This window comes from Mycteria americana, chromosome 13 (genome assembly GCF_035582795.1).
Source record: "Mycteria americana isolate JAX WOST 10 ecotype Jacksonville Zoo and Gardens chromosome 13, USCA_MyAme_1.0, whole genome shotgun sequence".
Classification (NCBI taxonomy): domain Eukaryota; kingdom Metazoa; phylum Chordata; class Aves; order Ciconiiformes; family Ciconiidae; genus Mycteria; species Mycteria americana.
In genome coordinates this window covers 17,351,771-17,376,655 of record NC_134377.1, presented here as the reverse complement: position 1 = coordinate 17,376,655, position 24,885 = coordinate 17,351,771, and the positions used below count along the sequence as shown (strand labels likewise).

Below are 24,885 nucleotides of genomic sequence, written 5' to 3'. Positions count from 1 at the left end.
GCATTTTGTGGCATGACCTAATTAATAATTTACAGGGGTGTCAGTGAACTGTACTGGATCACTGGCTGAACTAAGAGGTCTCTGCATGAGGTACGACTTTTTGGTTTCTTACCATCTCTGTTGTGATTGATTGTACTCTTCTTTTTTCTCTTGTTCCTCTGCTAGCATGTAGCATGGTGTCCTTAGCGTTAAGGAGGAGGGAAAGTAGAAGGATGTGGGAGAAAGGCATGTCAAATGGTGGATACAACAGTGGAAATAGTGACGTAGACCCTGGTAATTGAGAGAACCATATCCCAGAGCTACAAAAAGGACAGAAAAAATGGTAGCAGGGGAGGGGTGGTTACCAGTCCTTAGACTTTTTTCAAAGCAAGGTAAAAACCTTCTCATGATTCAAATTGCTAAATATATGGATAGTATTCTAACGTGGGGTTTATGCTGAAAAGTGCAGACCCTTGTTCGAAGACACAGATCCTGGGGAAACAAAAGAAGTATTTTTACCACTTTTATTTGAGGCTCCTTAACTGACTTGTGTAGCAAGAATTTTCCAGTATTACTTTTTGTTGGGTATTGCTTTACATTAGCACAAAGGAATCTGTGGCTGTTTGCTTACAATCCAACTCTGCTGTATTTTTCTGCATTTTTGATATCTGCTTTTAAGAGCTTTGACAAATCAATCTCTAGGAGAGTTAAAAGTCAAACTGATAAGGGAAGAACATGACTAATTTTGGTTTATGAGATTGAGGTGGTGATCAGATTTCCATGTGACGTCTACAAAGTTTACAACATTTTGTTAAGATGGGTCAAATGTATCCCAATAGCTAATAATTTTTTATGTTGGGTCTGTAAATGTATCTAAAACAACTACATTGAGAAAGCTAAGAAAAGTACACACATCACAGAATTACTCTAAATCAGGTTGTAATTTAAATGCCATTTAAAAATGTAATTCTAAAAGAAAACCAACCATTCTAATATTTGCTAAGTGCCCCGAAAGGACATCTTGTTACAAAGAATACATCCTTCAGGTAACAGTGTTTCCTCTTCTGGAAACATTTGTGCATAGGTTCATAAACCTACAAAAATGGTTTAACATTTCAGCTTTGTTGCTATTTGTCCCTTTGTTTGCTTTTTTTAATTTTCAGAAATTTGTCTGAGAGTAGGACTTGTTGTTGTTCAGAATTTAATCTATGCCATTTTATTCCTTCCTTCCTTAACACAGAATCTTCTGTTCATAGTTTGTCCTAGATTGCAAGTGAGGGAAAAAAACAGCAGAAACAGATGAAGCTTCAAGTAACACAGGTTCTTGACTTCATTCAAATGCTTCCACATATATTACCAAAAAAGTGAGAGGAGAAAAGACAGAAATATGGTAGATTTAACTGAGCTTCAAAGTTTTCATGAGGAGTTATAAAGTCTTTGAAAGCAGGAAGTTTTTTTCAGTCTACATGATAATCTTTTAAGATGCATAGTAAACACAAAATAGTCTAACTGCTTGTACAACCTGTTAAATTTTAGAGTACAACTTTGCTGGCCACATTTCTTCTCTTTTAGCTGTTTCCTATTTTAGATATCTCCAAGCAGTTTCCTGATTTCATACATGAGTGGTGCTTCCTTTCTCAAAATTCCTCTTTTGCATGTTTCTCAGCAAGAGAAACTAATTTGACTGTTGAAAACAGCAAATTCACATAAAAGAAAATCCCTCCTGCTATTCTGAAAATGCAAGCTCAAAAGAATTTTCTTCCACTCAGTGTTTCACATGGCCTGTGGGGTTTATGATAATGTGCTAGCTCTCCTGCTTCCCTTTGTTTAGGCTTTTAAAAACCGGTCTTTGGCCAGGATTATTAGAAGAAGGGAATGTCATTTGTTGTTATGCCAGGCATGGATTTACTGGGAAAGCTTTAGCTCTGTGCTGTGCACAGCAAGTGGGGATAGCGCTGCCATGTTACATCATGTGATTACAGCTGTATAGCCTCCATTTGAGACTGGGAGCTCTGTGCATGAGCAAGTCTACTCAAGTTTGTGCAGACAGATGTGAGCTTAACTCTGTCAACTGTCTGAGTGAGTCAGTCTGAACTAGCCAGTTATGCTGACCTGTTGCCATTCATATGATGTTTCTCCCAAGCTAAGACATCCTGGGTCTACATCGTCCCATAGATGTGCCCTGTGAATGCAGTATCTTGACATTCTGCAATACCAAATCCATCTTTTAAGATCTTGTCCCTACATAAAAATTGTATTACACCAATACATTCATAGCTCTACACAGTTCTCTAACCTGGATGTATTAATATCAGCGTAAATTTTTACTATCTAGACAAGGATAGGTCACGCGAATAGTGTATGCATTTATGCACTCTGGAGTTGGTAGCATTGTTACTATGTTAGTAAAAACTTAGAAAAATATCCATACCTATATAGACCCTGTCTTGGTCAAAAAAGGTAAATTAAAGAAAGGCATAAGCCAATGTCTAACAGCCTCCCAAAGAAACTTCTCTTGGAGGAAAAATTATCCCATAATAGCGTATTACAAGATTTCAACTTCCTATTAACTTGGAAGCAACTTATGGATATTGCCACACAGTTTGGGTGGTTTAACTAACTGAACCTCTGGCTTTATCTAGTTTGCAGTTATTGCCATTCACCATTTTTACTTATGCAATTAAATACCTAGGCAACAGAAAGGGTTACTTTGCAGGCATAGTCTTTATCATACAAGTAAACAGTTGAGGGCAGGCAGAAGCAAGTTTGCTCCTCCCATGCTTCTAGCCTGAAGAATATGATTCAGCTCAAAGTTAGAAGTGCTTTAGAAGTGTTGTCATGGGACACTGCTCAGTCTGCTAAGTCTGGGCACTAATTTATGCTGCTAAGCAGAAGCTGGGCTGATACCACCCACCAGTTCACAACTAGCTGTAGTTAACTGCAAGGACGTCTCTAAAGAATAGCTGTATGCTTACAGAACCAGGTCAGTGCATAGAATAAGTTTTACTGTTTTAAGCTCTTTTCTCCACAGCCCAGCAGTAACAGAAATTATCAGCTTATTTTAACTGTGGGTGGCATCAGGGATCGTGCAGACACAACCTGTCATGATTTCACAACCAGCTTTTGACCAGACATGAAATTACTGTCAGTAAAGCTGGAGTGCAGTATTGCTTATTTTGTTCTTTGTTCTGCTTGATGTCTGGATTATAAGAAAATATTTGTTGAGCTAAAGCTCTGTTATACATGGAAGAGATACTTCAGAGTTATTCTGTATTGACACTGGGTACTGTGCTATATTGCAGGGTCTTAGTTACGTTTTGTTTAGAATTACTAAAAACACTTTCATCTTCACCTAGCTCTTTTTCCCACAATTCTTTGTTCAATTCATCCACTTAAAATTTTTTATTCTTCTCTTGTCATGCTCTCAGGTAGTCCCTAATTCTTTCAAGGACCTCCCCCCTCATGTGACGAAGCCTGTTTTCAGTTCTTCAGCTCCTGTTTCTGCCACATTTGATACAAACCCTTAAAAAGTTTCTAGGCTAGAACTTCTAACACTCACTGACTAGGTCTGAGTTTTGTACTGAGAATACAGCAGAGAACTACTACCACATTGTGTTTGGCTTTTGTTTTCTCTTATTCTTTTATGATGCAATTTAATTGCAGCTTGATTATATTGTTTCCACCTCAAAGGAAACGATATAGACAGTCAAGCCGAGAACAAGTTTTATTAGAATAAGCCTCTTCTTTTATCTTAGAGCTGTTTGTAGCAGAATATTTTTCCAACTAGAAGCTATAGAAATTCAAATGTACTATTTATAATGTATTGATTGCACCTCCTTCTGTAGTTGCTGTTAAGCAATTTGCTATATGTACCTCTCCTCCCTCCAGCAGCACTCTATATTTAACTCACATGCCTAGGTCTTGTTTCTACGACTTCTGCACTCGCTGCAGCATGCCATGTCTGAGCTGAAAAAAGAACTAAATCCCTTGGGCCACATTCATTCCTGGAGTTGCTTGATTGAACACAGTGCATTTACACTGAGCACAGATTTGGCTCATACCTGACTTTGTCAGCATTCACTGTGCTGTAACTAAGTAACGAGAACACTGTCATTAGGGGACAGATGAATAGCTTTCTCTAAGGTTATTAGAGCACTGAGCACCTTTAAGGAGTGCTGAAATCTGTGAAAGGAGGAGTTGGGGAAAAGGACACCGCTCCTTTTAGAGTCTGTGTAACAGAACTGATAAGCTATTCCTGTGATGTGATCGAATGAGACTGAATACTGCAGGCTCTTGGACTCTTATTCTATAAAATCCACATCAGAGCAGCGCAGGAAAAGATCGGAGGGAACAGCTTCTGCTGTACTCAGAAAGGTACATATTTATATTTTCTTATTTCTCAGACTTGACATGATTTGTTATCTTAGATAACGTTGCTATTTTAAACAGTGTGAATATGAAAGAAGTGGTGTTTTCCACATTCTGACTGGTACTCATTGTCAGGAAGTCAGTCCGTGGGCAGCAACAGCTTTCACAGAGAAAGAGTAGGACATATTTGTGTGTAATGCATTTGTACTGTATTGTAAACCTTGACAGCTGAAAGAAGTGAGATGAGATAACCCCGACTAAATTGAAAATGTAATTTATGGCTATAAGTATGCTGGAATTTGGTACTCATTTGTATTCAAGAAAAAGCTGAATGCAAGTCAAGCTTCAGTCATATTTGTCTGAATAGCTGCTTTTATAAATGTGTTGCTGCAGCTGTATTTTATGGGGGTTTTCATTCTCAAGAGGGAGTTCTGCTACAGCAAAATGTCTGTGAAGAACAGACAAAAAGCTAGTAGTTTTGCTTGCTAGCCCTGTTGCCACTTATAGAGTATCATTCTGATGCCCTTTATGGACATTCTTTACCTTCTGCCCTTTAAAAACAAACTCATATCTGTCAACCACATGTTGTACCGGCTATCTCCATAAACAACCTTCATCTCTGCACTTAAGCTTACTTTTTTCTGCTTACTCAGCCATGGACTCCTCTAACAAAGCCCTCAGGTTCAGAATCTCATGCATTTGCACAGCACTGCAGTATTTAAATGCAAAAGAAAAAGAAAAATTTCCTGATTTACAGCTTTAGTTTGCATCAGTGGAAAAAGAGTTTAACCACGTTAACATGGCAAACAATTTACTTGTCACTCAAAGTTTAGCAATATTTCTTAGCAGCCTGCAGCTGGTATCAGGTTTATCTCTGCCAGTCCCACACTGTTGCCTTTCAGCATTCCTTCAGGATCACTGGAATTAGAACTGACTGGGAATTTTCTGCAAAAACATAATTTTGGCAGCAGTCCTTGAAACCAGATCGTAATGTGTGAGGCCATCCATACCAGTTTTGCTAAAACTCTCTCAGGAGAGATTTCTCAGAAAGCAATTTCTAGCTAAAGTAAGAGACACTCTATGCCCACTCCAGCTACTTTTCTGGGGAGGGCATTCACTCAGGATTTGAGACCAAGGTCTCATCCCCTGCTCTGTCTCAGTTAGGCTGGCTCTTCCCACACAGTGCTTTGGTTACCTGCTGTGCTGTGGTGGATCCCACCTTGCCTGGCCTGTTAGACCTGTTCATTTCCATGGAACATAAGCCATCATTTCAGCAGCGATATCCTTCCTACTCTTTCAGATCCTTCAGTGAGTGTCCTCACCACCAAGTTTCAGTTGTGCACTCTCCCTGGCCTGAAGAGCAGCTTGTGGAGAGCAGAAAGCTGTGCGGGGAGAGAGACAGATTTACACTAGATTATCTGGTAGCCTTGGAAGCAGGGCAGGAGCACGCAGTGGGGATTTGGGACACTGAGGATTCAGCCCTTGATCTTTGTGAGATAAAGAGAGAATGTGAAATAGGTCTGTCACAGGTGATTATGCTGAAGACAACTAGCCATTTTGGTCTTTCCTCTTCCAGCCCTTTCTCCCTACCTCCATTTGGGGCAAAATCATTCAATAGGAGCTTGTTTTACCCCCCTGGGGAACATGAAGATCTCAGCTGAGAAAACTTTTTACAGACCAGCTCCTAGTGTGCTGACAGGGCAGAGCGCTTTCTACTTCGAGCAGTCCACTGCCTCCCAGGTGGGACTTGTACAATTCAGCTGAGCTACGCCAACCACTGGCCTCAAACACTAGTACAAATAGTACAAACGCATCTGGAGTTCTGGAGTGGGAATAAGGACTATTAGAAACAAATGCTTCCTAGGGGTACCTGAAAGGATCTTATTCCTGAAAAACTGTCTTTGCTCAAGGCCTGGTGAAGTGCACTTCTTGTCCTTGAAGAATTTTCTCACCCCAAAATCTGGCTTTAATCACGCAGCGTGTTCAGTAGGCCAGTCTGGATCAGAATGCTACAGATCCACGCGGACCTGCTTTTTGAATGGAGATGAGGCCTGTCTGTGTGGCCAGTTTATTCTAAACCCCGCCCTTCTTTATGAGGCACATAACCATTCTATAAACCTTTCCCTTTGGGTGATAGCACCCAATACCGCTTAGACAATGACTACTGTGAAGGGAGTTCTACGTGGGTAGCAATTATCCTAATTGAAATCTAGTTGGGGAGAATGGATTTAAACATCCTTATGAAGCTTAGTTGATGGGGCTCCCTAGTAGGCAATAGGCACTTTTCTGTTCTTTTCCTTTCATTCAGTAAGAAGAAACCTGTATTTGTTTCCTTTCAACCTGAGAAGAGGGAAAAAGAAAAGACAAAAGGCCCAGGGCAGGGAAATCATCAGAACTTTGCAATTATAAAAGTCTGAATTTTTGTAGTCATGGTAGTGAAGCTAAATTGTAGTAATTTGAAAAAAAAACCTAGGAAGAGGGAAATTTAGATTTCATGCAAGAAATACTTAGTGAAAAATTATATAAAGTTTGTTCAGCTTGTTTTCATGATGTCAGTGGAAAATGTGAATATCAAACTCCTAGACTAAGTTTCCACTGAAATACAAGCTAGTCACATTTGGCAATATGCTGATTATTCTTCAGCGTTGCACTCATTTGAAAATACAGAAACAATAACGAAAGAATAGAAGGTAAAATTTTTTTTTTAACCTTTAAAAGTACTAAAATATGAAGCTGTTGAATTATGTTGCCTACAGCAACAGGATACAATATGTTTGGCAGAAGTTAGTTTAGACTTTCTGACCAAAATACTCTGCCTTTCTTGCTCTGGGAAAAGATCAGGAAAAGCAAAGTGCCACGAAACAGAGATTGCCTCATTCAAGACAGCACAGGACAGAGTCAGGAACTCCAGTCCAAATCATGGCACAGCACAGATCTCCTCTGGCAGAGCAACAGACATTGTTAAAATATGTGTAGAAATGTGCTGACTCTTCTGCGTTGTTTTCGCAATGCTTCTTAAACAGCTAATATATCCTTACTGATATGTAAATCCTCTGCATACTTTAGTGCATGAGATACTTAAAGGCATAATTTCAGCAGAAGCTTTTAAAGAGTTTGAACTTAAGCCTTTTTAACCCTTTTCTAAAAAGAGGGGCTTTTTAGAACCCTTTCTAAAAATACACAGGTACGTGTATGGGAGGGTTTAATCTGTTAATTTGTATGGCCTCTAGAATATTGTTTGCATTATAACATTCTTCTCTCTGCAGACTTAGCAGCAGTGTCTCTGCAATGAGTTAGGCCCCGTTGTCCCCAGGCACTGTACTATTGTAGACCATTTCTATTATCCTCAATACCGTCAGAAGAGGTTCTTTTGTGAAAAAAGGTTGAATGGTATAAATTTACCAAGCACTCCCCATTCACCAGGTTATGTGAGCTAATAAAGTCTAAATTAGATTCTAAACCCTTTAGCATCAGAATGCTAAAGTACTGTCTGGATGCTTGGAGACTCATAATAAACTCCTAAACAACCAACCAGTACTTGGCAGTTAGATTAAATGCATGAAAAATTATAGCAAGATTGGATATAGCATCATCTTTCCTCAAAGGTCTGATTTGTCAGCAGGCTGAAATCACTTAAGGAAAGTGTTTGAAGCACTGTTTGTCTTGTTCATAAACTCAAGAATAGTAATGTCACATAGCCGTTAGCTGTCTTAGTATCCCAAAACCGATCTCTTTAATGCAGATAAAATCACTTTGCCTTGCCGCAGGTGTTATCCATATATCCATAGCAGGGACTTTTCTGACAAAGATGAATTCAGCTTTACAACACCTTGAAAGTTACAGAAGTAGCAGTAACTTTAACTTACTCTTGTGGCAACAAAGATGTAGGTAAGACAGCTCACCCAAGATCAGATCAGAAAAATATTGCCAAAATGAGACTCGAACCTAAGTCCCCAGACTCAGGATCACAAAGTTTACTCTCATTCCAGTCCTGGAGAATAGCAGTCTAATATACATGCTGTCTTTTTAGAAGAGTTTTTTTGTGATTATGTTTAGGACTTCAGTACAAAGCAAAGCAATAACAGTTTTTCCAAGCTAAAACTGTAATGAGAGGTTCTGTAACTAGGCTTATGAGGATTCACCTTTATTAGAAAAATGTTCTATCCAACAGTTTTCAACCTCCCAAGTATTTTAATACCTGTCAGCTCTTATTTTTGCATCTGTAGGAAATGAGGTCTTGGTAATTACTCATAATGTAATGAACTGAGCTTCAGAACAGTTAAATAATCAAATTTGATACGTTTTTAATCCACTAAGTGTGAAACTCACTAAGGCATACGTCCTTATTAAAACTCAGAGCATTTAAATGTGCTTACTTTCAACATGTTTATTTTTCTTTTCGGTAAATATCAGTTTTTAGCAGAGAGAGATTGTTTTGGAATCTGAGAGAGAAACAGCAGCAATCAGTAGTTTAGATCAAATCTCCATACACCTTCCTTTAACAGTATTATGAAAACTTCATACAGTTTTTATGAAACACTGAGAAAAATCTCAATTTGAATTCATCTTGTTGCTTGGAGTTACCTTAAAAATTTATGTTACCAATTGTTCTAATCCTTATTTTTTCACTTCAGGGAATTCTAAGACCAATTATTTTTTAACAGTACTTGGAAAAATTTACCAGAAGGACTGATAAATAGCATTAGTGAAAGATCCTTATTGTAACCATTGGTAAAGTGGCTGGAGTCACCTGTACAAGAATAAAGAACAGGATGTATTGTTTTGTGCTCCACCACATGGGCATTTTTATGTTTTTAAAAAAACTGGAGATCATGTAGTAGTAAGCGGGTAGTGAATCCCCTAACTTAACAACTACTGCCATAATAAAAGATCCCTAAGTCTGAGCCAGTCTCTTGAGGCTTCTTTTATAACCATTGGAATGACTTACGTATTTTATCTTCAAGGGCAGGTAAGTTAGGGCAGCAGATTCTCACAATTTGTGTTTGCTTCTCTCTTTAAAAGTGTCTTTTTAAATCTCTGTAAGCTGAAACAGAGCTACTCCCATTTGAATGCTGATTGTTTGATTATGGTTTGCATCAGGGGAAAACTGCTGAACTGCATTACCAAGTTATGATTTGGTCTTACGAAACCTGCCAAAATGAGTAAGATCAGATGCATAAGAAAATAACCCAGCACTTTAGGAAGACTCATCAGTAGTTTGACAGGTTTGGGCATGAAATTTTAATATGTTTTCTTTTAAACTCTGTCTTCTCAAAAACAGATTTAGTGATATGTGTTATTCATTCCTTTCCATAATGTTATCCCTCCAGTTTTCTGTTTATTCCCTTGCTCAATTTTTCATTTTGCCTACTATTTTCCACTTCAAATTTTAGCTTTCAAAGAGAAGTCTCACGTTATCATGCACAGAAGAGGTTGCAGTGCAAACCTGTGTGTTTGGAACCTCAGTACAAGCATTAAATAATAAGAGCGACTGCCTTGTAATAAGTGGTTATGGGAAACTTGACTATGTGCAAGTTCAGGTTTATTGCATATTTAATGAGTCTCATGAATCCACATTAAAGCTAAAATTACAGTTGCATTTTCTAAAGCTGTCATAACATGACTGTCTCTTAGGTAGTGGTAGTTTTAAATTGGTTGAATTACACTATTTTCATATCAAATATTTTCCAGCTAAGAATATGAAAGCAATTACCTATTTTGGTACAGATTTTTTTTTCCCTCTGGGTGCATGACGATCACCAATGTATCTTGCTCTTGGCAGGCTGCTTTTGCAGTCTACTGCTATCCCTAAATTTACTTTCATGTCTAAGAAGACAGAAATTAAGAGAGAGACAAACTTTGGAAAAGAAACTGTGTTAAAAAAAAAAGAAAATAAAAGAAAAGAAACAAGGTATGTCTGGCTTGCTCCTTTTAAAAGTTACCTCCTCTGGAAAGTGCTTTTCAGGATAATTGGTAGTGTTAGGTTTACGGTTGGACTTGATGATCTTAAAGGTCTTTTCCAACCTATATGATTCTGTGATTCTGTGATAATTGCCTCCTAAAAGAGCTCTGCTAAGAACAATCCATGCTGCCAGTTTATGAAGGTGCGGGGGTATTATACAGCAATAGTAATAATTAAAAAAAACCCCAATAGTTGAAAAACATTCCTTGGTACAGCAAAAACAAGTGAACTTGTCTAGGAATGGAAAAAAAGCAGCGTGTACTATATAGGTTGTTGCTACCTGTGAGCAACCTCTAAGGATCTGTGGTGGCAGGTGGGCTCTGCTGTTACGTATGGTAGCATTCGTGTGGTGCTCAGAAGTGCAAAGATCTAAATGAGGCACTGTAAGAAATGGATCCCTCTGAGCACTCAATCGTAGGAATGGCCAAGCTGAATTTCTTCCTTGCTTAAGTTTTAGATCTAAGACCATCCCCAAATCATTTGAACTTAAATTTATAGCTTTGTCTTCTCGACAAATATGTTACACACAACGTGTAAACAAACCAGTGCTAACAGCCACACACCAGTGTGGATCCAGAGAGACACGAAGAGAAATGGAGGTCAGTATTTTGCCTTCAGAGGGGATTCTTGGGTAAACTAGAAGTGGTAAGATTTCATAGCTGAAGATCCAAAATTTGTTTCCCAGGTGGCCCAGCAGAACTATCAGTTGTTGCCCTTCCAGACAAGCTAAAGGACTGTCAGCTTGCTCATGCTTTTGCATAAGGAATGGCTAGAAGAGATAGAAGGCTACGGCTATCTGCGTTGTTCAGAAGCATATCTCACTTTACACCTTTTTGTCAAGCTAGTTGCATGTCGGTATCAGGATGTCACACTGCAGTACCTGCCGTGGGTGGCAGCAGCCTAAATACTATCTATGCCTTTGAAAAGATAGAGCATGTACATCTCAAACAAGGCGTCTTTCTCTGCACAAAGTGCACTCTTTTAAAACAACAAGATCTTTAAAAGGATACTGCTGTCCAAGTAAGGATGAGGGTGCAGTATTTGTTTGTTCGAGATCAGGTGAAGTTACTAAAAACCAGCAGGTCTAATCTGAGTTGAGTGCTTTTGTCTGCTGTAGCTAACAGAGACGCATTAAGAAATAGCATTTCACAGGCTGCAGACAATGAAGAAGCTGTCCTTCTTTAATACACGGATTTTTGAGCATGTGATATCTTGTCATTTTGGTGTATAAAGCCTGTAGTAGCGTGGGAAAATAAGACAATGGAAATCTGGTTTGCTGACATACCCTTCCATGCCTGGGAAGCAATGTGAAAATGGAGGGGCAGGATTTTACTGTCAAGCAGGTCCTTTTTGTTAGGGTATAAAAAGAAGTCTTCACAGTCTGTTCCCTGTCCAAAAAAGAAGTCTCAGCATTCCTGCAGGACAGGGAGTGGGGCTGAGTTAGCCTACAGATGCTGTGTCTCCTTGTTTTGAGAAACGTCACCAAATAGTCTCATATCTATACTAAGCAATAAAGGAGGAAAGCTGTTCTTCAAAAAATACACCACCTAGTTTATCCTGCAGCTATCATCCATTCTTGCTGTCCAACAGATCTTTGAAGGGCAGCCCCAAACACGCTGACAGAATCTCGTAGTGCCAAAGCAACAGCCTGTGGCAAGTTGTACTCGGAGGATGCCAAAGTATCCATTGTAACCGGAGGATTATGTTGGGCAGTAATCTGAAATAATTCTGAATGCCAACGGTCTTCAGTTCTAGAGGGACCTGAATACGGTTGGACTGCCACCAAGTGAGTCACTGGTATGCAGGGCTCATGTGGTTTCCCTTGTCTAGAGGCAGGAAGGTTAGATACCTGCTGGCATCAGTAAATGTTTTCTGGGCTCCATCCATTCACTGCAGTTCAGAATAATCATTTCTCAACTATGTCAGTAATCCAAATCCATCAACAATGACCATACAATCAACTAAGCCATGAAAGCCAAGTGAAGACAAGCCAAGTGAAGTTAGAGAGATATTATTCTGTTAAACCAATGATATTTTCATAGCCCAATCCAAGTTCTCAGTGGACAGATAATGTGGAACATCTTCATGTAGAACAACTAGAAAGAGCAGAAGTCCCATCTGGAAGGTGCAGGATAATTGGGACTGATCAGTAGAACTACTAGTGCAAGAAAGGAAGAAGAAAAACTGACATCCTGGCCTTCATGGTCCTGTTGAGGTAAAGAAGCAGGAAACAAAATTCAGAAAGCCCAAGAAGCAAGATTTTCATGTGCTAATGATGCTGGCGAGCCCTGAAAGGAAATGTCTCAGGTCAGACTTTGCAAGGAAAGCATTAAAGGTAAGTATTAACATTGGCGACTACTTAAAAGGAATAGAAACAGACTTTTAACTGCTCCAAACAAATCATACTTGCTGTGCAACTAAGTGGATGGGTGAACAAACATCGGCTGTACTGTAGGTTGAGCATATCTCCATGGAAACTCAGTCATCTTCTGAACTCAAAATGTGTTCTGCATGATGATTCAAAATTTAAAGCAGTGGGATAGATTTTTCCCATGTGTAATGTGTATGTTCCACTACAGAATGGAGGTCTGACCACACATAAAATTTAGGATTTCCCTGGGACAATTCTGGGGGAAACAAACAAGAAAGGGAAGCAAGAACAGGTAGGAAGAGATCTGGGGGAATATTTGGCTAATCATATAGCCCCTTTACCTCTGGTCTTGGGCAACTTAGGCAACATTTTTGAGGATGTTGTAGCTCCTGTTGGAGCAGTGGTTTTGCTGAACTCCAGGTAGGTGGAACCTTAATACAAGTGCAAGTGGAAGCTGTTCACCATTTTTAGCAGGCTGGAAGAGAAAGAGACCTAATAGGAAGAATCAGAGACTGGAATGAGTTGGGTGTCATGTTGTTTAAAAATAACAGTTTAAAAAACAGTGCAACTCAAGCCAGCCTGCTGAGGTTGAGAAACAAAATTCAGAATCCTTTGTTCAGACCTGTGTTCAAATGCCTAATTAGACTTAAAGAACACATGAACTTGGCATTCATTCATCCCGATACTAACTGGAGCACTTTCCAACCTGTGCTCTCCTCCCAGTGTGCAACTGTCAGCTGCCGCTTGTGGGAAGCAGAGGTGGAAAAGTGGAGGTGTTATAAGCTACATCATGAGAAATGAGGTGTGTTTTGGGTTGTACGACAGGAGCTTCACATGCAGAGAATCCTCAGGAAAATCACAACCCTTAGTTTGGCACTCTCTCAAAGACTAAATCAATTCCTTAATTTTAAGAACCCTTTCTTTATCAGATCTTTTGTGCTGTGACTCCTGCATGGAAGTAAATGCACCTTCCTGTATACTGGCTTGTCTGAAATCCATCAGAGTAAATGGCTTTGATGGGATTTATTGCTTGAGCTGTACAGGGTGACATGCATCCCATCTGCTGAGCTTTATGTTCAGACACCCTAAACTCTCAAACAGAAACACACAGCACCCATGCTGCACACACATAGGCACCTGCAGCTATGACAATGAATTTCAGGGGGAGAATAGGCACAATCCCATCAGAAAATTCGAGCTGGCCCATCAGAGAAGTACAACGTGCCCTTTTGTTACATCTCTTCGATTTCATGAGCCTGAGCTCTTCTCTGATTCAGGGATTCAGTTTTATGTTTTTATAACTAGTGAGAAAGCATCCCTACTTTATAAAAGGAAATGTATCTTTTGTTCTCAAAAGTGTCAGATGGATGGCTCATGTCAAAGGTTTTATAAGCAGGAAAAAGGCTACTATCTTCTGTAAACCATTCCACCTGGGTACCTCTGCTGCAGGCTCTGAAAGGAAGGAGGCAGGTCGAGTCCTACTGAAACATCAAGCTCAGCCTCTCTGCAGAGCATGCAAGAAGGGCAAGTGCTAGCAAAGAGGTCTGCATGCAAGGTAGTAACTTGGGACCTGCAGACTGATTTGAAACAGAATGTTACTTAACAGTGCCCAGTTTCGGCCGATACTGTGCTCAAAACGAAAGGGTGAGACGTTCCCTATTTTCTTACCAAGGCCAGCTTAGAAGTTTCCCCGTGCTCAAAAATTAGGAGAGTGGAATCACATGCAGGCTCTAATTTAAGATTGAAATCCTTTGAAAAACGGTTAGAACAGCTTTGATGCTGAGAGGCTCCTTGTGCAGTGGCATGCTTGGAGCCAGGACTGAGCAGCTGTGTGGGGGAAGGGACCAGAGCATTAAAAAAAGCTACTTGTTGACTGCCTGTAAAATTGGCTTCTAAAGGGAGTGCCACAGAGCACCATCCATTACCAAGTGACAGAGAGTCATTTTCAGCTACTCTGGACAATATCATAATTAAACTCTGTGTGTTCCTGTTCAGTATGGTTGGTTGTGGGTTATTCAGCTTAATATTTACAAAAAGGATAGCTCTGTCCTGTGCCACCTTAACCCTGGGCTGTTTTTCTCTTTCCTTCCAGATGCTGGAGAGCTCTTCAGTCCTTTTGTTCATTGTCTTCGTCCTGCTTTTCATTTTGCTGCTCTTTGTGGTGCTCATCAGGAAAAACGGCACTGCTGCCCTTATCTGGAATGAAATAATCCGGGAGAAAATAACCAATTTCATCATGAATCAGAGCAAAGAACAGAGGATTTTAAATTTCGTGCTGCAGAATGCAGTTCGAGGAGACCCCTGTAGTGTGCTGGAGACTATAGATAAGTACTGCTCCCAGAAGGAGTGGGCCATGAATGTGGGCGATGAAAAAGGTAATTGCAGCAGGAATCAGCACTTGAAAGATCCTTCAAGACTGGCATAGTACAGGCCATCTTATTGTATTCACATGGTAACTTCCATCTGCTAAAATAAAAAAAAAGTCCACAACAGCCTTGTGGTCAGCAGAGTAGTTCTGTAAACAGTAATGCATGCTTGTGCGGATGTCTTTGAGGAGGGGTATCCAGTGTGTAATCCAGGAAGTCATGGGACCAAATCTGGGTTTGTATGTTGTGTACATTGCAAGTGTGTAAGCAGAGGGTGACAGTTTATGGGAAAAATCCAGGGTTGCGTTATACCTCTGTTCCTATACAGGGTGGCCTTAAGGCATAATTAATTATATTAAGTACTTTCAGATCCGTAACAGAAAGATAGTAAATTGAAAAAAAAAGTATTTTAAACTATATGAGTTTTGTATATGCAAGCATAAGTTGTAAGTTACTGTTGAGGGGAGAAATCCTACCCATGTAATACACAAAGGCAGCTATCAGATATTGTTGCTACTTAGCGAGTAAATCGTCTTGTGCTTGCCTCCTAAAGGAAAATATGTGGACAAGACATTTTTTTCTTAGCTGCAGGAAAGCAACAATCTTTTCAAAAAACTGTAATGGCAAAATGTTAACATGTTCCCTTATGAATTAGACATAAAAGTACCTCTTGCTGGGAAATTGCAGGGGAAATTTGCTTAGTCTGGGATTAGTATAGCTAATGAAATACAACTGTAAGCATTGTAACAAAAATGCTTCTCTGTCATGGGTACCATTTTGTGAAACTAGCTCCTCTGCATACCAGGCTGGGGTGCTTAGGGCAACAGAACAGTAGGTGGTAACTGAGTAGGAATTCTTAAAGCTCTAAACTTTGATCATTTGGGATTATATTCTTAAAAATTTCACTCTAGTTTTGCTCCGACAAGATGACTTTTCCTCAGATAAGAGCCATCAAAGTTAATGCATCTTTAGTTCCTAAGATTTTGAGAGTGACCACGCGATCTCAAGGTGCAAGCATCATCATCATCACACTATTCCTAAACAAATGACACCCAGGGAAAATATCAATGTAATGAAATGTATATGTACATGGAAGAATTCCATGGCTCACAGTAAAATCCCTTCAAATACTTTTTCAGATGAGTTACCTAGTTTCTAGCCATACAAGTAAGAGGAGACAGTTTTCTCACAAATAAATCCTCTTCTTCAGAAGGACTGAATAAAGTACACTGTCACTTCTTTTTTGGGAATATTTTTTGTTGTTAACAATTGACTAACATTTTCCATCCCACAAATTCATCTAGTGAATCCAAATATTTTGCAATTTTATAACTAGACTTTTCTTTCTTCCTTTAAAAACAAGTATTTAGTATGAGAAATTTTGTATCAGACTGCTGCAGGTAACATTTGCAACAAATACGAGCACTCAAAATTCAGGGGCTGTATATTTCACAAATACAGCCAGTTTCTGCAATAAGTTCTTGGAAAAAAACACTGCATTTTTCCCCTTGTAACATTATAAACATTTTAGTTAATTCAGGCACTCCCTGACTCAGAAATGTTTATATTGTGAAACTAAGATTTTTTTTTAGTTGAAAGTTTGCATTTTGAAACTTAGAATGTCCATGATCAACTTGGTCACAGATAAGCCAATTTGCAAAGGAAACAGTATATAGTTTGACATCAACCCTTAATTTTTGAATGTCCTGAGCAACTGAGTACATGGACTTTGTAAGTTTCTTGTCACTAACCTGCTCTTCTGTATGTGAACCAGTTTGATTTTGTCAAAAGTTAACCTATTTCCATTTTATTCAGGTTTAATTCTAGACAAGACAGTGGAAGAGGTCAATCCATCAGTTGCACTGGAGCTGGGAACATACTGTGGCTACTCAGCAGTTAGGATTGCTCGGCTACTGAAGGCAGGAGCTCATCTTCTCACAGTGGAGTTCAACCCAGAATTTGCTGCTATAGCTAAACAGATGATTGAGTTTGCTGGAGTACAAGATAAGGTAAATACTATTTGTCTCTGGTTAGTATTAGGAAGCAATACCTCAATACTGGACAGTGGGACTTTATCCATAGAAACAACAATAATAGGTTTGAGTTTGTTTTTTACTTGTCAAGCAAGTACGACACCCTAAGCGGGAACATGCAGAGTTTAACCATCAGGCTTGATAACAGGGAAAAGCTACCAGTGGCCACGCAGAGGACCAAGGTTGTCTGCTTTTTTGTATATACCGTGCAAGTGAACTAAGTTTGTTAGCATCAGTCAGGAGTCCAAGTACGATGCAGACCCAGCTGAGAGTCAGGGTAGATTTTGAGGCTTGTCAAAATGTGTGTGTGTGTGTGTGTGACCAAAACAATCAGGGCTGTTCTCCAAAGTTCTTTGCTATGTGAGTCAGGATGAAGATTTGGAGGGGCAAGACCAGAAACAATCATATACATCCGTATCTCCTTAACATTTTGAAAACATTTAGACTTTGTCTTCCAGTTTGGCCTCTTCACTGGTTAGTACAGTAGACAGGCCATTTGCTGAGAGCTGTTTTCAAAACCCATAGTGACTGTAAGAGTAATACAGGCCTGGAGGGAGGCTCCAGAGTCAGTTATTTCACTTATCATAGTCACGGGACATCAGCACACACAGTCCTTTTCATAAAATTAGTAACCACTATTGCAAAACTAGTTAGATTTACTGCCATTATTGGACTGCAAGACTGCCCCACAGATTCCTCCTCCCGATAATTAGAAGCCTTTCTGTGATTTCCATCTGACATTTATTCATAGACATTTTGTATTCTTTTTTTTCTTGCACCATAGTCCTTATTAATTTTACTAGCTCCATGCCTAGTTACAGTCCCTGACCTCTCACAGCAGTACAGCTGAGGACTTTACTATGTTACCTCCCAAAAGCTAGACTAGATATTTTGGTTTTCTCTATATAAACTAAAAGGTTCAAATCAGTGTCAAGACTGAGTATAACAGAAAACAGAACCATAGTATAATTTGTTACAAAAGCTCACAAGAAGCAGTTGCATTATGTGCAATGGACTTCGGATGAGATGTACTTACCCAAATCTAGTTGGTCACAATATATATACCTAAATTTTGTGCAGTCTGAGGTGTCTTGACTCTCTGTACAGTTGGTTGAGATGCAGGTGTTTCCAGTCTATAATCCGTCTCAGCCCAAGGCAGACATCTACAGCAGGTCAGGGGATTCATGCCTGAGAAGTGCCTGTCTATTCGACTAGACAACTCACTTCAACGTAGATGATAAAACTAGAGGAAATAAATCCCACCATGAGATCTTCTAATGAGTTTCTTAACTTCCTGAAGAGAACCTGAAGTACTAGTGACATCTAAAATTGCATTTTCCCCATCTGATTTAATCTCCTGATCAGCTATGAGTCATAAACCAGGCAGATTTCCTTACCACTTTTTTCCTCTGCTCACGGTATACGGTGCTTGCTTAACAAATCAATGTGCAGCAGCTCCTTTCAGTTTAGAAGTACTTATGCCAATAAACCTGTGAGGAAGATGTAATAGCCTCTGTCCTGCCTCCTCTCTCTACTGGCCGTATCAATTTTACATACTGTAGCCTCCAGCTATATTCTAAACTAACCTGTTCTCTGTATTTTTTGCTTCCCTTGGACTACAAGATTCAACTGAGATGTAATTAAAAAAGTAATTAAAGGTACTGTTTTCAACAGGAGATTCCCATGTTTCCAGTAAAGAATCACATTATCCAACAGAAACCACAGGTCACTTCTTCTGCTATTATTAAAAAAAAAAACAAAACCAAAACCACCAAACCCATATTTTGGAACATAACTGAGTTGATCTGTCAAAGAGAAAAAAGTACACTTGATCTAACTCTGTGAAATAGAGGCAATATTGAGCTATAAACAGGATTTCTGATGTCTGGCCACAATTTAAAATGAGCTAGAGGCATGTGCTTTTTCTTAATGGTTCACAATTCATCAGATGGATTTGCATTTCAGGTAAAACTCCTAGAAGGCCCTTCAGAGGAAATTATCCCCCAGCTGAAGAAAAAATATGAAGTGGATACCCTGGATTTTGTCTTCCTGGACCACTGGAAAGACAAATACACACCAGACACAATCCTGCTTCAGGTCAGTTTGCACAATTCCAGTCTTAAAAGTAAAGTAGCAAGTGCCTTGATGTCTGTGAGGCCTATATTCTTTATGAAGGACCTCATCCTCTGTAAAATGAAGAACGGCAGCCAAAATAGCAACCTTACAAGACAAGAGGATTTGGGGGACACGATCCAAAACTTTTGTCAGGGACAACTGACACTACATAGCTCAGGACCTGGCAAATACGGTTGAACCATTTTGTTTCCTGAACAAATGCGTCTGCAGTAGAAATCCCAGCTGGAGGAGTGCATGGTACGGGTCTTACGCTCCCTAGAAGGAGTGTCTGCATGGTCACTAACCAGGACACTTGACCCAAAAACATCCTGATCCTGGGAGCTGGTGAGACTTAGGACCTGCATATCCCAGCTCCACCTCTCTAATTTCCTCGGTACCCCTTTTTTTTCCTGGGTCTGTGATGCCAGCAAAGACTTTGAAGAAATACTATTTTGGTAGCACAGCTGGGTATCATCTTTCTGGGAGTCTTTACACCACCTAATTAATTGGCTGCAAAGCAACCTTTGGAGGAGTGCAGGCTGCCCCAGTCAGGCACTTACTAGGGAAGTGCTGTCCAACTCTATCTCCAGCCCTGAATGTGGAAAAATTATACTCGTTTCTTCCTAACCTGCCTTAACCATTACTGTTAGCATTACAAAACGGGTTGGCTGTAACAGCAGTAGGCAATGATAGGTGAGGTAACTACTAGAGGACTTCTGGATAGGAAGGTATTTTCAAGTGTTAAATAACTGAGATTCACAACATCTGTATCTATCAGCACAGCACATACAGATACTCTCCTAGCTTTGGAGCTGTAGGCTGATAAAATTTTCTACAACTGCCTAACTATTTGTATGGAAGTGTCATTTTTCAATTACTTTTCACAAATAAATCCACTTTTTTCGAGGCTGCCTCTTACATTGAGAACCTGCCAACTACTTCCTGACCCCTGCTTGAGGACTACAACATTATTTTCTCATCCAGGCTCCCTTGTTTTTTAATTTCAGCCCTGGCCTCCAGATAGCTGTTTGAAAAGGAAATTTGTTTGGGGTTATGAACAGCCAGTATTGAATTTACACAGCAGTAGCCGAAGAAAATGTTCCCTCCCTACAGTTATTTTGTACCCAGAGAATGTTTTCTTTTAAAGTGGCTATGTAAGGATGACTGAGCTCTTTCCACTGGGAAGAGCTAGCACATCCTTATTGGAGCTTAACCTTCACAACACAGCCAAAACAAACGGGTAGTTTAGTTCCATCATAGTGGCCAGTCTGATGCAACTGTGACACAAAGTTGCTTTGCTTAAAAAAAAAAAACAAAAAAAAAACAACTTATGAAATTAAGAGGAGAAAGATGAAGAAAAGATCCCCACATCTTCTCAGATGTTACAAACCTTCTAACATTTGATTTTGGCATGTATTGCAAGATGAATAGTGAGTATGAAATATGAATATAACATACTCAGATGAAATACATATTGAAAGTGGCCCAGACAGCATTCCTTTTCATGCACTTCTAGAAAAGCTTCACACAAAGAGCATCTGAAATCCTGATGACCAGTGGAAAATACAGCACGTTGTCACTTGTAGGCTTCTATAAGCTGCGCACCAGGCCAGAGGATATTTGCCATGCCTCTAAAATCGCTTTTACTGTGCTGACTGGTGTTCAGTCACCAGAGGCAAGAGCAGTAAGCTAAACAGCCGCCACAGCACACTTATCAACAGGACTTCTCTAATATACTGGGAGCGACAAAAAACACCCATGTTTTGGCTGCAACTGCTGCCTGTAAACACAGGATAACAACCAGCCTGATTAACTACAGACTGTTCTAAAACAGCTGGGAAGCTCAGATAAGCAACTTCTACTAGACAAAAATACCAGTAAAAATTAGGTTTGTAGGTTTACTGAGGATAAACATTGCACTTGAAGTGAATATTGCAAGTTAATTATGCCTTGTGGAAATTTGTCAGAGTGATCTTCATTGTGCACAAACCCTGCTTCATGCCCAGCTCCTGAACAAAGTAGCAGAAAGTTGTACAAGATGAAAGGAAAACAAGCGCAGAAAATCCTTTATTCATGTAGCGGTTTTGGAGTTTGACTGAGACTGGCCAAAGCAGACTGGTACACCCCAGCCTCTCAGGTGACCTTAAGAGCTACTACAACATTTAATGCGATATTAAAAGTTTTCAAACATGAGGCATGAGAGCCAAGCAAAACCATCTTACTGATCGTGTAGACATAGTTGGAAACAATCTGAGCAGCAAACTGCACACCTCCACTGCACTTGATTTGCTATTTCAGAACCTGAATGACCCAACATGTTATCAGCATCTCTAATGTTCTACTGATTGTGTTAACAGAAAAAGTCAGCAATTAAACATGACTACAAAGGATCAGAGAGTTACTCAGCTTCTCCCGTGTCTTTTCTTCCCTCCAGATCAGTAGTACAATGGTTTTTTAGATGCAGGCACTTGAGTATGATATGGTTAACATGAAAGCACATTACATTCAAGCCAATGTCTGCTTAACAGCCACCATGAAGCAATCTCTCTTCTTTCTAGGAATGCAACTTGCTGAGGAAGGGCTCGGTTCTTCTGGCTGACAATATCATCGTCCCAGGAGCTCCAGAATTCCTTAACTATATCCGCAACAACCCCCGTTTCCAATGCACTAACTACCCATCTCATCTGGAATATATGAAAGTGGAGGATGCTATGGAAAAGGCTGTGTTTTTGGGATAAAGAGAGCCATTAATACTCAACCTTTATTTCAAATGACATAAATGTAACTGCACAGGTTAACTTGTCCATGCTTTAAATTTTGGGGTTTTTGTATTTTGAAGCCTGTAATTAAAGCAAGCGCTAGTGGAGGTCAATTTTAGACCAGGTGGAAACCAAGACTGGGAGTAAGTAGGGTAACTGCTCAAAGGTCTATTCCATTGTTTCACATAATTCAGCAAACCCAAAGTGATGCACATTGCCTTGCCTTGACCAACACATTATCGAACAACACAATCTGTTATTTTGAGCTCAAACCCGAACAACCCCAGTTTGAGCTTAGGGTGGGGTGGAGAAAGTTGCTGCAACTTCTGAAGACTTGTGTCCCCAGGATAAGCTGATTAATCATTATCAAGAGTGGAAAAAAGCATGCATGTTGCAAGAAAAGACCGTTTCAGGAGCCCTGATTTTGCTAAATTACTAGCATGCCACTTAATGCAGTGAAGGCTCCTATCATGATATCAGATACATTTTTGCACGGTTACTGCAAAAGTTAATAATCTCTGTGCTAGAGAAAAGGGCATGCACTGAAAGAAGACCGACCCATGCAGCGATGAGAAAATAAAACAGAATTTTGCAGAAGACAAATAAAATTATTAATCTGCCCATGCAGAGGTAGGGAAAACTGAAGTAGTAAATAGATTAAAATAAACACAGTCAACAGATAGATAACAAAAGGAGCAGGCTCTTTGCAAAAGAACACCCAAACTATGTAATATCAGAGACCTTGAGAAAATGCTGTTTATCCCCTCGTATTTACTTATCCCCTCATTATATTGTATATACATAGTGTGTGCTTTTTAGGGACAGGGCAAACTGCTTACTCTGAAGTTCTGTGTAAGTTTAAGATGCTGTATAAAAATAAAGACCAGAAAGAATGGGTTTTACCAGGTGGCCCTGCACACCCTGGTTAAACTCAGTTTTGTTAACACTGTGTGAATAGTGAGGGTTGTCATTGAGAAGATACAAAGCCAAATCTGAAGTCTAACTCACCTGAACACCACAAAAATCCACTGGCATTTCCTGGCATGTCCTGCTGTGATTATATAATGAAGCAATGGGCACATTTATAAATAAAAACTGAAAACAATCGAGCAGGCACGTGACTTCCTTTGTTTCCCATGAATTCTGCACTGTACTTGGGATTTCCAGCCTTGAAACAGCCACAGAAAGATCCAACAGCTGAAAATCAGAGTGAAAATCAGGGATAACCATTCTCATCTTTCCCATTACGGATTGTTTCAGACCTGTTATCAGCTTCTTCCTTGCATAGCTCACCTTAATGAAGTGATACCTACCCTGGCCTGTGCGCTACAGAAAATCCACCTCCAGGACACCAATAATGAGCATAGCAGAGCGTTGCCCCACAGTGTAAAAGAAAACTGGAACAGGCCAAGGTGACAAAGTCAGTTTAGAAATGGACCAAGCAAACCATAGTGATCCAGCCAGCTTGTGATGTGTGCATTTCACAGGGATACGAGAAGGCAACATTATCAGAGTTTCTTTAACAATTTAAACTCTGTCACATCAAGAAAGACACAAGATTTACTATACTGGATTAGATTATGCAGAGGCAGCCCCTTGTGACTCTGATATGCTGTCCTGTGTAGGAGCAGACCCTGAGTTCTGACACTTCCATCTCACACTGTGAATAAGTCAATGATTTATTCTGTAAGCTTGCTTAGCAGCACGTCCTCTTGGCATTCAGGCTCAACTCAAAGTCACTGGGCCAAAGTCCTTCAGGTGATTCCAAGTAATTTTAAAAAATTTGTGAAAGAAAATAATCTTCAAGCCCATTTACTGGCATACACAAGTTTCTAGAGCACACTGGAAAATCTGGATACATACAGTTGACCAGAAATTTTTTCTGTACACCTGAAGTCATGACTCCAAAGAATCCTCTTTTGTTTCTAGCTTTAAACACCTGTGCACCTAAACTGAGACTCCTGCCATAGCAGGGCACTTAACACATACTGATAAACAAAGTCTCAGATACGTGCTGAAGGACGTGCAAGAGTGAACAGGTAGACTCTTCTGCACTTTACAAGAGAGGATCAGAAAAATACATTCCTAGTGCTAGTTAATGGCCAAAACTGCCATCCGAGAGACTGCCAAGAAAATTAGGGAAGGAGGGAACCTGTAGAGTTAGCATGGGTATTTCAAAAGATGAATTAGTGAATAATGCACGTGTAATATGTGTGCAAATATAACAGCCACCTTTTAGTATAAAAAAGGTATTTTACTTCATTAGAAAGGATCTCCCACACAGCAAATTGTAAAAATAAACACAGTGTATGTATCATCAGATTATTTACAGAATTCCATACACAAGAAAAATTTTTCCACTTGACCACGCTTCTGAAATGCTCTTAATTATTGGTGGCAAGGGATGAAAAGGAAAAAGCCTGACTCAGTTTGCATGACTGACAATTAGAAAAAAGGCTTTTGGTCAGTTGAGCAAACATGATTTGGAGTCACTGACACATGATGTGAAATCTCCCAGGGAGAAGAGTTACTTTTCAAAATAAACTCATGCTTTGAATTCTGGGAGAAGGAAAAGGTAGACAATGGATCTTCTAATGCAAATATATTCTAAAAACCTACTGAGTGTTATTGCAACATCAGCCTATTGCAATTAGAAGACACAAGCTATTCTTGCACAAAACAGGTATGGAACTGTGCATCTGGAAGCATGTGTTTAAAGACTGCCCACTGAGAGTGTACCACTGACAGAAAGCTCCCAATGGAAAGAATTCCCCTAAAACACGACACAGCTTTCAGCAAATTCTCACAACTCATGTCACAAATGGTTGATCCCACCAAATACTGGTAACTGAGATCTATTCTCCAAATGCCAGGTTCTTTCTAGGTTGTCTTAGTCATTCAGGCAACACATGAAAGTGAGGTTTGGTTTCTG

General features: G+C 39.7%; 1 protein-coding gene across 4 annotated transcripts; it reads left to right on the top strand.

Annotated features, from left to right (window-relative positions):
* Window positions 1–66: 66 nt before the first annotated feature.
* COMT (catechol-O-methyltransferase) lies at window positions 67–23,055 on the top strand. 4 transcript variants are annotated; one of them, XM_075516558.1, is made up of 5 exons: window positions 67–90; window positions 14,773–15,055; window positions 16,862–17,055; window positions 19,045–19,176; window positions 21,753–23,055. In XM_075516558.1, exons 2-5 carry the CDS (start codon window positions 14,773–14,775, stop codon window positions 21,930–21,932), a joined length of 789 nt encoding a protein of 262 aa, XP_075372673.1. In that variant the 5' UTR covers window positions 67–90; the 3' UTR covers window positions 21,933–23,055. The 4 variants fall into 4 exon arrangements, with proteins under 4 accessions (XP_075372673.1, XP_075372671.1, XP_075372672.1 ...); XM_075516556.1 differs by lacking the exon at window positions 67–90 and adding an exon at window positions 2,787–2,962; XM_075516557.1 differs by lacking the exon at window positions 67–90 and adding an exon at window positions 3,964–4,353.
* Window positions 23,056–24,885: the final 1,830 nt, after the last annotated feature.

Bases quoted from the DNA above. Each gene is read 5' to 3' on its own strand.
- COMT (XM_075516558.1), top strand. From the start codon at position 14,773: ATGCTGGAGAGCTCTTCAGTCCTTTTGTTCATTGTCTTCGTCCTGCTT. The intron at 15,056-16,861 runs GTAATTGCAGCA...CATTTTATTCAG, and splicing joins GAATGTGGGCGATGAAAAAG to GTTTAATTCTAGACAAGACA. The intron at 19,177-21,752 runs GTCAGTTTGCAC...TCTTCTTTCTAG, and splicing joins CAGACACAATCCTGCTTCAG to GAATGCAACTTGCTGAGGAA.